The sequence below is a fragment of the Anomaloglossus baeobatrachus genome, chromosome 8 (genome assembly GCF_048569485.1).
Source record: "Anomaloglossus baeobatrachus isolate aAnoBae1 chromosome 8, aAnoBae1.hap1, whole genome shotgun sequence".
NCBI classification, from domain to species: domain Eukaryota; kingdom Metazoa; phylum Chordata; class Amphibia; order Anura; family Aromobatidae; genus Anomaloglossus; species Anomaloglossus baeobatrachus.
In genome coordinates, this window is record NC_134360.1 from 41478433 (window position 1) to 41491759 (window position 13327).

General features: G+C 48.3%; 1 protein-coding gene across 1 annotated transcript in view; it reads right to left on the reverse strand.

The window, feature by feature from the left end:
- Positions 1-3662: 3662 nt before the first annotated feature.
- EEFSEC (eukaryotic elongation factor, selenocysteine-tRNA specific) overlaps positions 3663-13327 on the reverse strand; it is a 202818-nt gene continuing 193153 nt past the window's right edge. The window contains exon 7 of the mRNA XM_075321509.1: positions 3663-4985. Within this exon, the coding sequence (XP_075177624.1) occupies positions 4801-4985 (185 nt within the window). The 3' untranslated portion in view covers positions 3663-4800. The remainder of the gene's footprint in view (positions 4986-13327) is intronic.

A 13327-nucleotide genomic window follows, 5' to 3' on the forward strand; every position in this document is an offset into this window, starting at 1 on the left:
TCTAGCTCTGCAGTGGGATAAACAAGAAAGCAGCAGCATGGATGACATTACACAGCGGTACTGAATAGTGTAGCTATAAAAGCAGCAGCATGGATGACATTACACAGCAGTACTGAGTAGTGTAGCTATGAAATCAGCAGCATGGATGACATTACACAGCAGTACTGAGTAGTGTAGCTGTGAATCCAGATCTGTGATGAAATAAAACCTCAAAATACAGGATATTATGAATTCTAAATACATAGGTAAGATAAAGAGGGGTAATTGATGTGGCGTAACATGGGATTGCAGGATCAAACTACACCCAGGTTTTATCAGCCGAGGCCATGGTGACACATAGCTTTACATAAACGAGGTAAAAATAAAACAAATAGTGATTTTAGGTAAAGAATTTTAGGTTAAAAAGTTTGCAAAATGGTCTACAAATGGTCAATGTTTGCAAACCAAACAAGGTGTTCGATATCTGGTTTTGAAGCTCCCCAATTTATTCCTGTAGCGGAGCTCACACGTTGGATGATGGTGTGTTGTTTAATTGACCCAGTTTTCCAGCTGGAAACATGAGGAGGTTGGTGACACCAATGTACACCGTTACAGATCCCCGGTATCATCACTACAGAGGGCAACGAAATGTCACGTATCCCCAGCACAACACATGCTGGCTCTTCAAAGAGGTCGCGTGCAGGCTAGACTGCTCCTCATGTTGCGATGTGTCTTGTGTTTAGTCTGCAGGTGTTTGTTTTGTACGCGGCTGAAGATGTGACCCCGCTTGTTTAGGCTGTTCCTCGCTACTGGGTGGATCGGTGGATTCCTCACATCGTAGCGTCTTCAAATTCTAGGAAAGATGTTTCCAGGCTTCAAAAAGGACCCCACATAAAAATGCCGAACGCCACAAAACCTCCATGGATCAAGTTACCGTTGCGGAAAACATAACAACTGGAATATTGCATCATTGATATGAAGAGTAGATACAACAAATCAGAACAACATGTCATAATAGTAAAGTCTCGTTAGAAAACCCTACGAATTCGGTGAGCGGGGGGATTATTTCCAGAATATCAACAATTCGGTTGAACCCAAAATTGTAATAGATTTTGCTTATCCCATAAACCAACTAACTTCCTAAAGCTTTGTCCTCTTCTTATGAAGGACACAGACATAAAAGAATTTAGATTCCCTGAGAATAAACAAAAAAACATCAAGTGCAATAAACAAATCGTTTATTGAGGCAACAAGTGATAATCGTGTTGGGTTTTCCGCATAATTCGGAATCATTAAGGATTAAAATGTCTTCAACCTGGTTGGGGCAAATTACAAGTCTAAAATAATAATAAAGAGCTTTATTTCAAGGGGTTGTCCAGGATTTTTTTTTGTTAAATAGGTGCATTGAGGACATCACGTCCATTATTCACGCTCCAGCCATCACCGTCATGTGCCAAAAATGCAAGTGGCAGTGATCCAATGAAGGATGGACATGACGTTACCGCAATTCACGGTGACGTATAAAGATGGAATCGGCCTTCAGGGATTCTAGTAAATTGCGGGTGCCATCTGGGTAACATTTGTGACTTCTTAGGGTATGTGCATGCAATCTGGACCCGCTGTGCCTTGGACGTAACAGGTCCTGACCTGCGGGGTCACGAGTTTCTTCTGCAGGCAACCACAGCTACCTGTACCCAAAATCCGGGCTCGGGCGGTTGCGGTCTCTCGCTCTGTTCTCCCTGCGGCGAACACTTGAGTCTCCTTAGCAAAGAATTGACATGTTGCGGCCAATGTTTGCAGTAGCAAAAACAAGCACAGTGGGCATGAGATGTCTATAAACTCCATCCACTGTGCTCGTACTGTACAATGCAGCGTTTTGGAGGCAGCGAAAACACGCAACGTCCAAAACGCTGAGAACCCTGATCGTACATGCAGCCTTAGGCGTCCTTAGTAGTAAGAGACACCTAAAGATGTTACGATTTTGTGCCGGATTGTACAATGTGCCCACCTTAAACCTGCTTTACACGTTGCAATATCACATACAATATCGTATGCGATTTGCAACACCCCCATCGTATGTGTGGCACGTTCAATTTGTTGAACGTGTCGCACAAACGAGTAACCCCCGTCACACGTACTTACCTTCCATACGACCTCGATGTGGGCGGCGAACGTCCACTTCCTGGAGTGGGAGGGACGTTCGGCGTCACATCGAAGTCACGTGGAAGCCGGCCAATAGAAGCGATGGGGCGGAGATGAGTGGGACATAAACATCCCGCCCACCTCCCTCCTTCCGCATTGCCGGCGGGAGCCGCGGGACGCAGGTAAGATCTGTTAATCGTTCTCTGCGATGTGCACTACCCCGGGTACGATGAACAATCTGATGTTCAATTTTTAGGAAATGAATGACGTGCGTGCGATGAACGTTTTACCGTTCAATCGCACAAAGCTGTTACACACTACAATGTACCTTACGATGCTGGATGTGCGTCACTTACGACGTGACCCCGCCGACACATTGTAAGATATATTGTAGCGTGTAAAGCGGGCTTTAGTCCAGGTGTTTCCCGTCCTTTGGGTCAGACTGGCGCAAAATGCACAGGACAACCTTTTAATGGTGCAGACAGTATGGGTGGAGAATCTAAATAAAGCCTTGAAATCGGACAATCTTCCTTTATGGAAATATATTTGTTAAAAGGGACACTCCACTTTTTACCACGTCATGCCGGATAAATCTTCATAGACAGCTGGGTCACTGATGCATTTCTTATTCTAAGTACATGATCCTTTTTTTTCCGATCAGATAGAAAATTACACGCAGAATTCTGATTATTTTTGGAGCAGTGAGATGTACGGTCACACCACTGACGATGGATCGAAAGGTGCACCAAATCCCATAAGAGGGCGCTCGTCCCTTTTGGGCATTCGTTCCTTAGGGCGCTTGTCCCTTTTGGCGCTCATTCATTTGAGGCGCTCGTCCATTTAAAGCGTTGTACCTTTTGGGTGCTCATCCCTTTAGGCGCTCGTCCCTTTTGGGTGCTCGTCCCTTTTGGGTGCTTATCCCTTGAGGTGCTCGGCCCTTTTGGATGCTCAGCCCTTTTGGGCGCTCGTCCGTTTACTCGCTCATCCCTTTTTGACACTCATCCCTTTAGGGCGCTCGTCTCCTTATGAATTTAGTCCATCTAACTCCAGCGTATAGTTCATCAAGAGCAACATACAGATCACCGCTAATGGTGAATCGCATCCTTTACGTCTGACCTTTACACAGTAGGGTAAGTTATACCATCTGGCACAGGAGTGCAAATGTGCACAGTCACAAGATCAGAAACGCTAATAAGTGGTACGATAACCAACCCATAGGCCAAGTTGCAAATATATTGAACACTAATTTTAAATCAGGTTTCATTCCGTCCTGGAGGATCTTTGCACACTCATTCATTTTGACTGTTTGATAATTCTGCAAATATTTGGTCCAATTTTAAATTAAAGGGATATATAATATAGATGCAGATTTGTAGACCAAGATAAAGAATAATAATGGAAGTCCATGTACAGCCCTTACAGAAGAAGCAGCAACGCTCAGGTGATTAGTATTAAAGGGAACCTGTCACGAGTTTTTTGGAGTTTCTTTCACCTTAAGGAGCACCTGTGCTGCATTCTATAAAGGTGCATGTTGTCCCCTGACCCACCCTGTAGACCCCATAATACCTTTTATAAGATCTCCTGCCACGTATGCTAATCCTTGGGATCCGGTCTAATGGACGTCCTTGGTTACTGATCGCTGTCTGATTGACGTGGATGACCTGGACTAAGGGGTACTTTGCACACGATGCCTAGCGCGATAGTCCCCGCCCCCGTCGCAGCTGCGATATCTTGTGATAGGTCCCGTAGCGAACATTATCGCTACCGCAGCTTCACACGCACTTACCTGCCCTGTGATGTCACTCTGGCCGGCGACCCGCCTCCTTCCTAAGGGGGCAGGTCGTGTGGCGTCACACGGCAGGTGGCCAATAGAAGCGGAGGGGCGGAGATGAGCGGGACGTAAACATCCCGCCCACCTCCGTCCTTCCGCATAGTTGGCGTGAGCCGCAGGACGCAGGTAAGCTGATGTTCCTTGCTCCTGCGGCTTCACACACAGCGATGTGTGCTGCTGCAGGAACGAGGAACAACATCGTAAAGTCGCGGCTGCAAAATTATGGAAATGACCGACGCTGCACCGATGATACGATTACGACGCTTTTGCGCTCGTTAATCAAAACCGATTTACGCACTACGAAATCAACAGCGACGCCGGAAGTGCGTCACTTTCAATTTGACCCCACAGACATCGCAGCTGCGATGTTGTAGTGTGCAAAGTAGCTCTAAATCTCGCGCCTGTGCAGAGACATTGCCGGTTTGCGAAGTCCCACTTTGCTCTGTCCTACTGCGGGCAGGGCCAAATACATAAGTGCACATGTGCAAACCAGTGAGGTCTCTGCGCAGGCGTAAGATTTTGCCTGGCTATGTGGATGATGCAGGACACCTAGGTTAAATGTCGCCGTTTCGCGATTTTGCCGGGCGCTGTGGATGGTGCAGGAGGCATCATCCGCATCAATCATCAGGAGATGAGGGACAGGCAGGAGCCGCAACCAAGGACGCTCATCGGACCGGACCCATACAGAGCGGGAGATTTTCAAAAGTTATTTGTAGGATCCACAGGGGAATCAGGGGGTAATATGCACCTTTATAGAGCGCGGCACAGGCGCTGCTTAAGGTGCTAGTTTTGGTTTATAACTCAAAAAACTGGTGACCGGTTCCCTATAAATTCACCAGCCCCAGGAATCAGGACTGAATCATCTTCTTCTGCGGGTCAAACACGTATCTTTTAAAGGCCAAAACGATAAGTACAGGTTGCCCGTCTGCTCGACTTTCCTCTTCCTTGGCCGGTCTAGCGTCTCCTTTGCTTGCTTTGCCCTTCTTTTTCGAGGTGCCTCCAAGAACTTGCTTCGTTTCTGGCTGTAAACCATCTGCAAGTAAAAAGAAAAATAAATAAAAAAATGAATAAATAAACGATATACACAGAAAGTATCACCTCCTTCAAAAAGCAAATTACAATGGGAGATTCAGCTCTGATGGCTGCAGAATTAAGAGCGCAGCTCTGAAGGTTACATGCAGTTTTTAGCTGCAAAGTAGCAGAAATAAATACAAACAATACAGTAACTTCAGCCAAGTCACTTTTTAGCAAATTAAACTGACATTTGCAGGAGTAATAATGCTTTTTATTTCAGATACTTGGTACAAAGCACATATCATGGTCATTTTGTTTCGAGGAGGGGTTGACTGTTCGTGCTGCGTTCTCATATTCCTCGCCATATCATTCATCTCACTTCTTTCTTGCCCCTCGGTTTTGCTATCGACAGACAGATGAGAAGACGCGGCAACTGTCTAGAATTGCAGGGCCGTTGGGTCAAGGAGCAAAATAACGTCTTGGACTCGAGCTCTTCTCTTTCCGATAGAAGACGACAGAACCCAAGAAGAAGTGTAGCTGGTGCCGCAGTCAGCTGAAACCCTCCGGTGTCACATAACCTTATCTCGTACACTTAATCAGCCGCGCTGCCCTCATAGTGAAACCCTGATCGGCATTCCTATTCCAGAACATGACAAAGGATTCCGATGCTCGCGATTTGCTGGAGACAGGAGGTCTACCGACCCAGGTGATCTGCTCAATTACAGAAACGTGAAGGGGGTATTGGTGCCGGCATGTGAGGGCAGCGCCGTCCTCTGCCCCTGCTGGTACTGTTAGAGGTGTATTGAAACAAACAGCGATTAACCCTTTGGCTGTTTAAAAGCAAGCGACGTGTTTTCCCAAAGGATGTTATGGCTTCGAAAGATAAAATTGAAGACTTCGATTTCAGAAAGTATGCGGAGAGAATATACCCCGCGCTGATAACAGCCAACCATTTCTCCTATGTGAGGCGGGTTATTGTGCGCCTGCCGAAATAGAATGAAAGCTCTACAATTCGGAGAGAAGATTATGGATCACATTTTTTAAACTTACGAATTGTGTTTTATACCTAAAATTTCCCCAAGATACATGTTCCTTGTAAGTAGTTTTACTGCAACCTCCAATCCAGTACTTGGAAATATAGACACCAGTTTTGTTTTTTTAAATTCTATTGGGACTAGTGATGAGCGGGCACTACCATGCTCGGGTGTTCTGTACTCGTAACTAGTGATGAGCAGGCACTACCATGCTCGGGTGCTCAGTACTAGTAACTAGTGATGAGTGGGCACTACCATGCTCGGGTGTTCTGTACTCGTAACTAGTGATGAGCAGGCACTACCATGCTCGGGTGCTCAGTACTAGTAACTAGTGATGAGCGGGCACTACCATGCTCGGGTGTTCTGTACTCGTAACTAGTGATGAGCGGACACTACCATGCTCAGGTGCTCAGTACTCGTAACTAGTAATGAGTGGGCACTACCATGCTCGGGTGTTCTGTACTCGTAACTAGTGATGAGCGGGCACTACCATGCTCGGGTGTTCTGTACTCGTAACTAGTGATGAGCGGGCACTACCATGCTCAGGTGCTCAGTACTCGTAACTAGTAATGAGTGGGCACTACCATGCTCGGGTGTTCTGTACTCGTAACTAGTGATGAGCGGGCACTACCATGCTCGGGTGTTCTGTACTCGTAACTAGTGATGAGCGGGCACTACCATGCTCAGGTGCTCAGTACTCGTAACTAGTGATGAGCGGGCACTACCATGCTCGGGTGCTCAGTACTCGTAACTAGTGATGAGCGAGCACTACCATGCTCGGGTGTTCTGTACTCGTAACTAGTGATGAGCGGGCACTACCATGCTCGGGTGTTCTGTACTCGTAACTAGTGATGAGCGGGCACTACCATGCTCGGGTGTTCTGTACTCGTAACTAGCAGGTTGGACACAACGGGCTCGACTTTTACACTGAGTATAATGGAAATCAATGGGAAACTCAAGCATTTGTCAGGAAGATTTTCTGGGAAAATTATAGAGTTCCCCATTGACTTCTATTATACTCGAGTGCTTGAGTCGACCACATCTGATCATCCAACAGCTGGTTAGGAGTACAAAACACCTGAGCATGGTAGTGCCCGCTCATCACTAGTTACGAGTTCAAAAGACCCGAGCATGGTAGTGCCCGCTCATCACTAGTTACGAGTACCGAGCACCTGAGCATGGTAGTGCCCGCTCATCACTACCGGTAGTTACGGGTACTGAGCACCAGAGCATGGTAGTGCCCGCTCATCACTAGTTGCGAGTACTGAGATCCCGAGCATGGTAGTGCCCGCTCATCACTACCGATAGTTACGGGTACTGAGCACCAGAGCATGGTAGTGCCCGCTGATCACTAGTTACGGGTACTGAGCACCTGAGCATGGTAGTGCCCGCTCATCACTAGTTACTAGTACTGAGCACCCGAGCATGGTAGTGCCCGCTGATCACTAGTTACGGGTACTGAGCACCAGAGCATGGTAGTGCCCGCTGATCACTAGTTACGGGTACTGAGCACCAGAGCATGGTAGTGCCCGCTCATCACTAGTTACAAATTTCTACATGTTTTTATTTTGTAGCCAATATGCAGGACCCATGATTATACACTTGCTCACATCTCTAAAGTTGGCTATACACTTCAGATAGCTCCCAGCCGTTATGGTATTCCCCGGATCCCCTTTTTTCCATTGTACACATGCACGCTCAGCTCAGCCGAGTGTGCATGCCTTCTGAATTGACAAAAAGGGACAAATCTGGTGGTGCCGAAGCCTGCCTGAAAACAAAACGTTCAGCATGGTGGAATTCAACAGCCTGCCCTATTACACCCCAACACTTTAGAAGGAGAGGGACAGAAGCGAACAGAAATTAGGGCCATACTGTGTGATAAATGTATAAGCCATGGTAGTGCTCAGCTGAAGGTGCTGTGTACAGGCACTGCACCTATAAAAGCGTGGAAACCACCGCTGCCGCCGCCATGTGGCTGGAGGATAGGAAAAAATGGAAACTGCCACGTTTAAGTGGAATTAGGAGCCTTGGGATTGCAAATCGGTTTTTAATACCAACGTGTTTCTTCACCTTTCTCAATGTATAAATAATAAGTATCACTTTTTTTTATACCTTGGGAAAAGCACTGGTTTCAGGGTGAAACGCGCTGGAAAGTGTCGGTCAAGCTCAGAAATGCGTTATTTTAATAAACAATTTGGGATACAAAGCCTTTTTGCCCCCCACAGCGCAGCCTGCGTAAACGTAACAGTTTCCATTTTTGCCACCGCAAAACTTTAGACAGCCCATATACCATAGAGACTGGGAGGGTTTGTCTGCGATTACTTGTATGGCCAGGTTAAGATTTTATTCTTCCGGTAAAGTTTTGGGTGACTATAGTGTAATGGGGTCAGTATTTACGATATCCATGAAGGATCTGCTGTCACGTCCCCACCAGACTCTGCTCCTGCGACTTCTGCTTCGAACACCAGATGGCGCCGTATTCCCGCTGTGGACTGTGCTGGTGATAGGAGAGGAGTCGGTGCCAGTGGCTCTGGTGGGCGCAGGCTCCGCTCATCTACTAAACCTGGATTTGCCTGGGATCTGCAGTGCCACTGGCTGACTGTAGGTGGCGTGAAGTTACCACCATTCAGCTACAGCCAATGGCAAGACACCGCACCCTTCTAATTCCCCCTCTCCTGTCTGATGATCTCTGCCTGAGATAGTTCTATATTCCTGCTTCCTGGTTCCCGTTCTGTATCGTGATTCCTGTGTTTTGACCTCTGCCTGTTCTCTGACTACCCTCCTGCCTGCTGTTTTTGTACCTCACTACTTGATCCGGATTTGACCTCAGCTTTGTTTTCTGATTACGTCCTTGCCTGCCTGATTTTGTCCCTGTTCTGCAATTCCTGGTTTGACCCTGCCTGACAACTACTCTCCTCTGGACTGCAGCCTACCACAGGTAGTGATCTCCGGGGCCCTGTGTAATTCCAAATCCCTGTATAGGGGTTAAAGGGTTTCAGGGTTCTCGGCGTCCTGCTTTGTGAGTGGATTTCCTCTAGCCTGTCCATTACAGCCAGTCTGAAGTGTCTGGTTCCAGGCCGGCGTTACATTTGCTTTGTTGATCCACTAGTTTCTTTCAGCCCGTGGAAGAGCCCTTAGTGGTGCGAAACGGTGCCGTTGTCCAGCGTGCCCCCTCCCCCTGTTTGCCCGTTTGATGTATACACTTCTGCAATAAAGCAACAATGGATTAAGTGAGTGCTGCCAGCTCTATTCATTGATGACCTTTCAGCTTATGGTTGGTCGTATCGGCCTTCTCAGCCCAAGTGCTCGTTCGGACGAGCGTATATTACCTCCGTGTCTTGTCCGAAAGCAAAAAGGATAGCATAAAAACCGGATATTGGCAATGCTTGTCTGAATTAAGCCTTAATAGTGTAGCCAGGTATACCATTTTGCCCAGCAGAGTCCATGGACACCTGAGTGAGCAATAATGGCAGTGTGAACACGGCCTATCCCAGATGTGAGTATTGGCTGTCATGGGGTTGTAATTACCCGACATGTTGTAGCAGGGCAGTAATCAATGAGTATAATTTTATTGTCCGCAATTTAGAGCCGCACATACACAGACAGCACCCGGCGCGGAGAGCTTTGCCGAAGCTTCTATTTGTGTACGGAAGGATACAAAGTAACTCATGTTCTTTCCAAAGTGGTCCATTCAATCAATGCACATTACGCCGGTCCCACGGCTCCTGCTCTTCACCAGGTGAATGGCATCGCAGCCTGACAAACCAGCCCTGAATGCTCGCTTTACTCCGTGGTGCCAGAAGGTCTGTGGGCTCCTAAAAGCCAGTGCCCAAGAGCCAGACGCTCCCCAATCTGACTTCCATCTCTCTCCGTGGAATTCTTGCGTTACACGATACGCGCCTGACGTTCCTTGAGAGCAAGGAAATGAAGGGAAATAGATCTGTCACTGAAGACGACATCGGCTACTTAATAGCTGGAGCTGACGGGTATTTTTAGATGGAAGTCTTGTTTAACTTACATTACGGTTTAATCTCGGCTGAACAATGAATGTGCGGGCTCTGAATACACAGTGAAAAATCTCTGCCGTTAATTAAGTCCTGGCTGCGCCGCACAGTCAGAAAAAAACATTAAATAGATTTTTTTTTTTCCCGATGAACAATTACTTTATTTTGTTAGCGGATTAAATGCAGAAAGGAGGTTTGTGTCACAAAGAAAGAATTGCAATATCCCACCTATCTCCGTGTGTACAAACACCGAGGGGAAGAGTGGACCTTCAACCCCGCCGCAGAAATCACTGACATGCTCCATGTGTACAAAGACCGAGGGGAAGAGCGGACCTTCAACCCCGCCGCAGAAATCACTGACATGCTCCATGTGTATAAAGACCGAGGGGAAGAGCGGACCTTCAACCCCGCCGCAGAAATCACTGACATGCTCCATGTGTACAAACACCGAGGGGAAGAGCGGACCTTCAACCCCGCCGCAGAAATCACCGACATGCTCCATGTGTACAAACACCGAGGGGAAGAGCGGACCTTCAACCCCGCCGCAGAAATCACTGACATGCTCCATGTGTACAAACACCGAGGGGAAGAGCGGACCTTCAACCCCGCCGCAGAAATCACTGACATGCTCCATGTGTACAGAGGGGAAGAGCGGATTTTCAACCCCGCCGCAGAAATCATTGACATGCTCCATGTGTACAAACACCGAGGGGAAGAGCGGACCTTCAACCCCGCCGCAGAAATCATTCACATGCTCCATGTGTACAAACACCGAGGGGAAGAGCGGACCTTCAACCCCGCCGCAGAAATCACTGACATGCTCCATGTGTACAAACACCGAGGGTAAGAGCGCGCCTTCAGCCCCGCCACAGAAATCACCCACATGCTCATCGGGACACACAAAAAACAATGTTAACAGGAACCTCGACTATACTTTCCTCCCAATGATCTGGAACAAGACTGTGGGCAAAGGAAAAGATGCAAAAATCTCAATGGGCCTTGCATCATCATAGGGTGTAGCGACAGCCAACTGCAGCAAATGGATACGGTGGAGTTTTCACTGCAATGGGGCAATGGCCAAGTTGCTGCCCCCAAACTAGTCCTTACATGGGTAATAGGTTAAAGGGAACCTGTCATCAGAAATTTCGCCCAAAAGCTAAAAGATTCCCCCTCTGCAGCTCCTGGGCTGCATTCTAGGAAGGTCCCTGTTATTATTGTGCCCCATGTGAGACCAAAATAAAGCCTTTATAAAGTTCTACCTTTTTGTATGCAGCTTCTGTAAATCCGTCACGGGGGCGGGCTCTCTGCCGTCCGTTATTCTGCCCCCTGGTCTTGTATGCCGCCCCCATCGCTCCTTTCCATATCTGATGCACCGCCCACTGCTCCAGCCATCCCCGCGCATGCCCAGTGCCAGTCTCACAGGACTGAGCAGTGTGACCGCTGGTGACATGTGCGCAGGCAAGTGATTATGGACGGGACTGTGACTGTTATCAGCAAGTACCCGCCCATAATCTCGTGAGCGCGCAAACCTCTCCAGCATTCACACTGAGCTCAGTGTAGATGCTAGACTGTATGGGCTGCTTCCAGGGATGACGTCCCTTTGTCATGTGATAGGGGCGTGTTCAAAATACTATCACATGACAAAGGGACGTCATCCCTGGAAGCAGCCCATACAGTCTAGCATCTACACTGAGCTCAGTGTGACCGCTGGAGAGGTTTGCGCGCTCACGAGATTATGGGCGGGTACTTGCTGATAACAGTCACAGTCCCGCCCATAATCACTTGCCTGCGCACACGTCACCAGCGGTCACACTGCTCAGTCCTGTGAGACTGGCACTGGGCATGCGCGGGGATGGCTGGAGCAGTGGGCGGTGCATCAGATATGGAAAGGAGCGATGGGGGCGGCATACAGGACCAGGGGGCAAAATAACGGACGGCAGAGAGCCCGCCCCCGTGTCAGATTTACAGAAGCTGCATACAAAAAGGTAGAACTTTATAAAGGCTTTATTTTGGTCTCACATGGGGCACAATAATAACAGGGACCTTCCTAGAATGCAGCCCAGGAGCTGCAGAGGGGGAATCTTTTAGCTTTTGGGCGAAATTTCTGATGACAGGTTCCCTTTAATATATTACCTGGTACCTGGCTGGTAGGTGGCACACATTAATGATTGACAGGTTGGAAAGGCGGAAGACGGTAATACACAGCAATGATCAGGTGAGCAAGAGAACAGGGTCCATAACAGGAACAGCAGAACAGGAGCTCTCTGGGGAGGACCGTAAAGGCCAAGTTCATACGAGTATTTGCAGTCTGAGTGATGGCCGTAAAACAGTAGATCGCAGAAGGAGTGCGCGAGGAGGGAAAGAGGAAGGGATGAGGAAGGAACGAGGAAGGAATAAGGCTAGTTTCACACTTGCGTTGGACGGGATCTGTAGCATTGCGTTGTGTGACACATGCAACGGATGCGTTGCATATAGTGGCACAACGCATGCTACAGATCGTACAAAATAACGCAATCCGTTGTAGTTTTTTTTCCTTGTCTTTACACATCTGAACATGCGCAGTTGTGTAAAGACAGCTGCGTTAACGGAATCCGTCAAATGACGCATTCTAACGGAATCAGCCACCATAGGCGTCCATTATAAAAACAACGGACGCCTAACGGATTCCTGCAGGTTGCGTTTTTTTGACACTCCGCCAAGCGCAGAAAAACGTTACATGCAGCGTTCCATCCGCCCGACGCAGCGTCAAAATAACGACGCTGCGTCGTCCAGCGGATGCAACGCAGACACTTGCGTTACAGTGCGTCGTCCATACAAGTCTATGGAGAATAGCGCAGTGCGTTAACGGACTGCGCTATTCTCCATAGTGACGGAATGCGCTGAACGCAAGTGTGAAACTAGCCTAAGGAGGGCACGAGGAAGGAACGAGGAGGGCACGAGGAGGGAATGAAGAAGGAACGAAGATGGTACAAGAAGGGCACAAGGAGGGCACAAAGAGGGAACGAGGAAGGAACGAGCAGTGAACAAATAGAACGAAGATGGTACAAGGAGGGCACGAAGAGGGAACGAGGAAGGAACGAGGAAGGAACGAGGAAGGAACGAGGAAGGAACGAGGAAGGAACGAGGAAGGAACGAGGAAGGAATGAAGATGGTACAAAAAGGGAACGAGGAAGGAACAAGGAGGGCATGAGGAGGGAACGAAGATAGCACAAGGAGGCCACGAAGAGGGAACGAGGAACGTGGGGAGCACGAGGAGGGAACGAAGATGGTACAAGGATGGCATGAAGAGGGAACGAGTGGGAAACGAGGAAAGAACGAGGAGG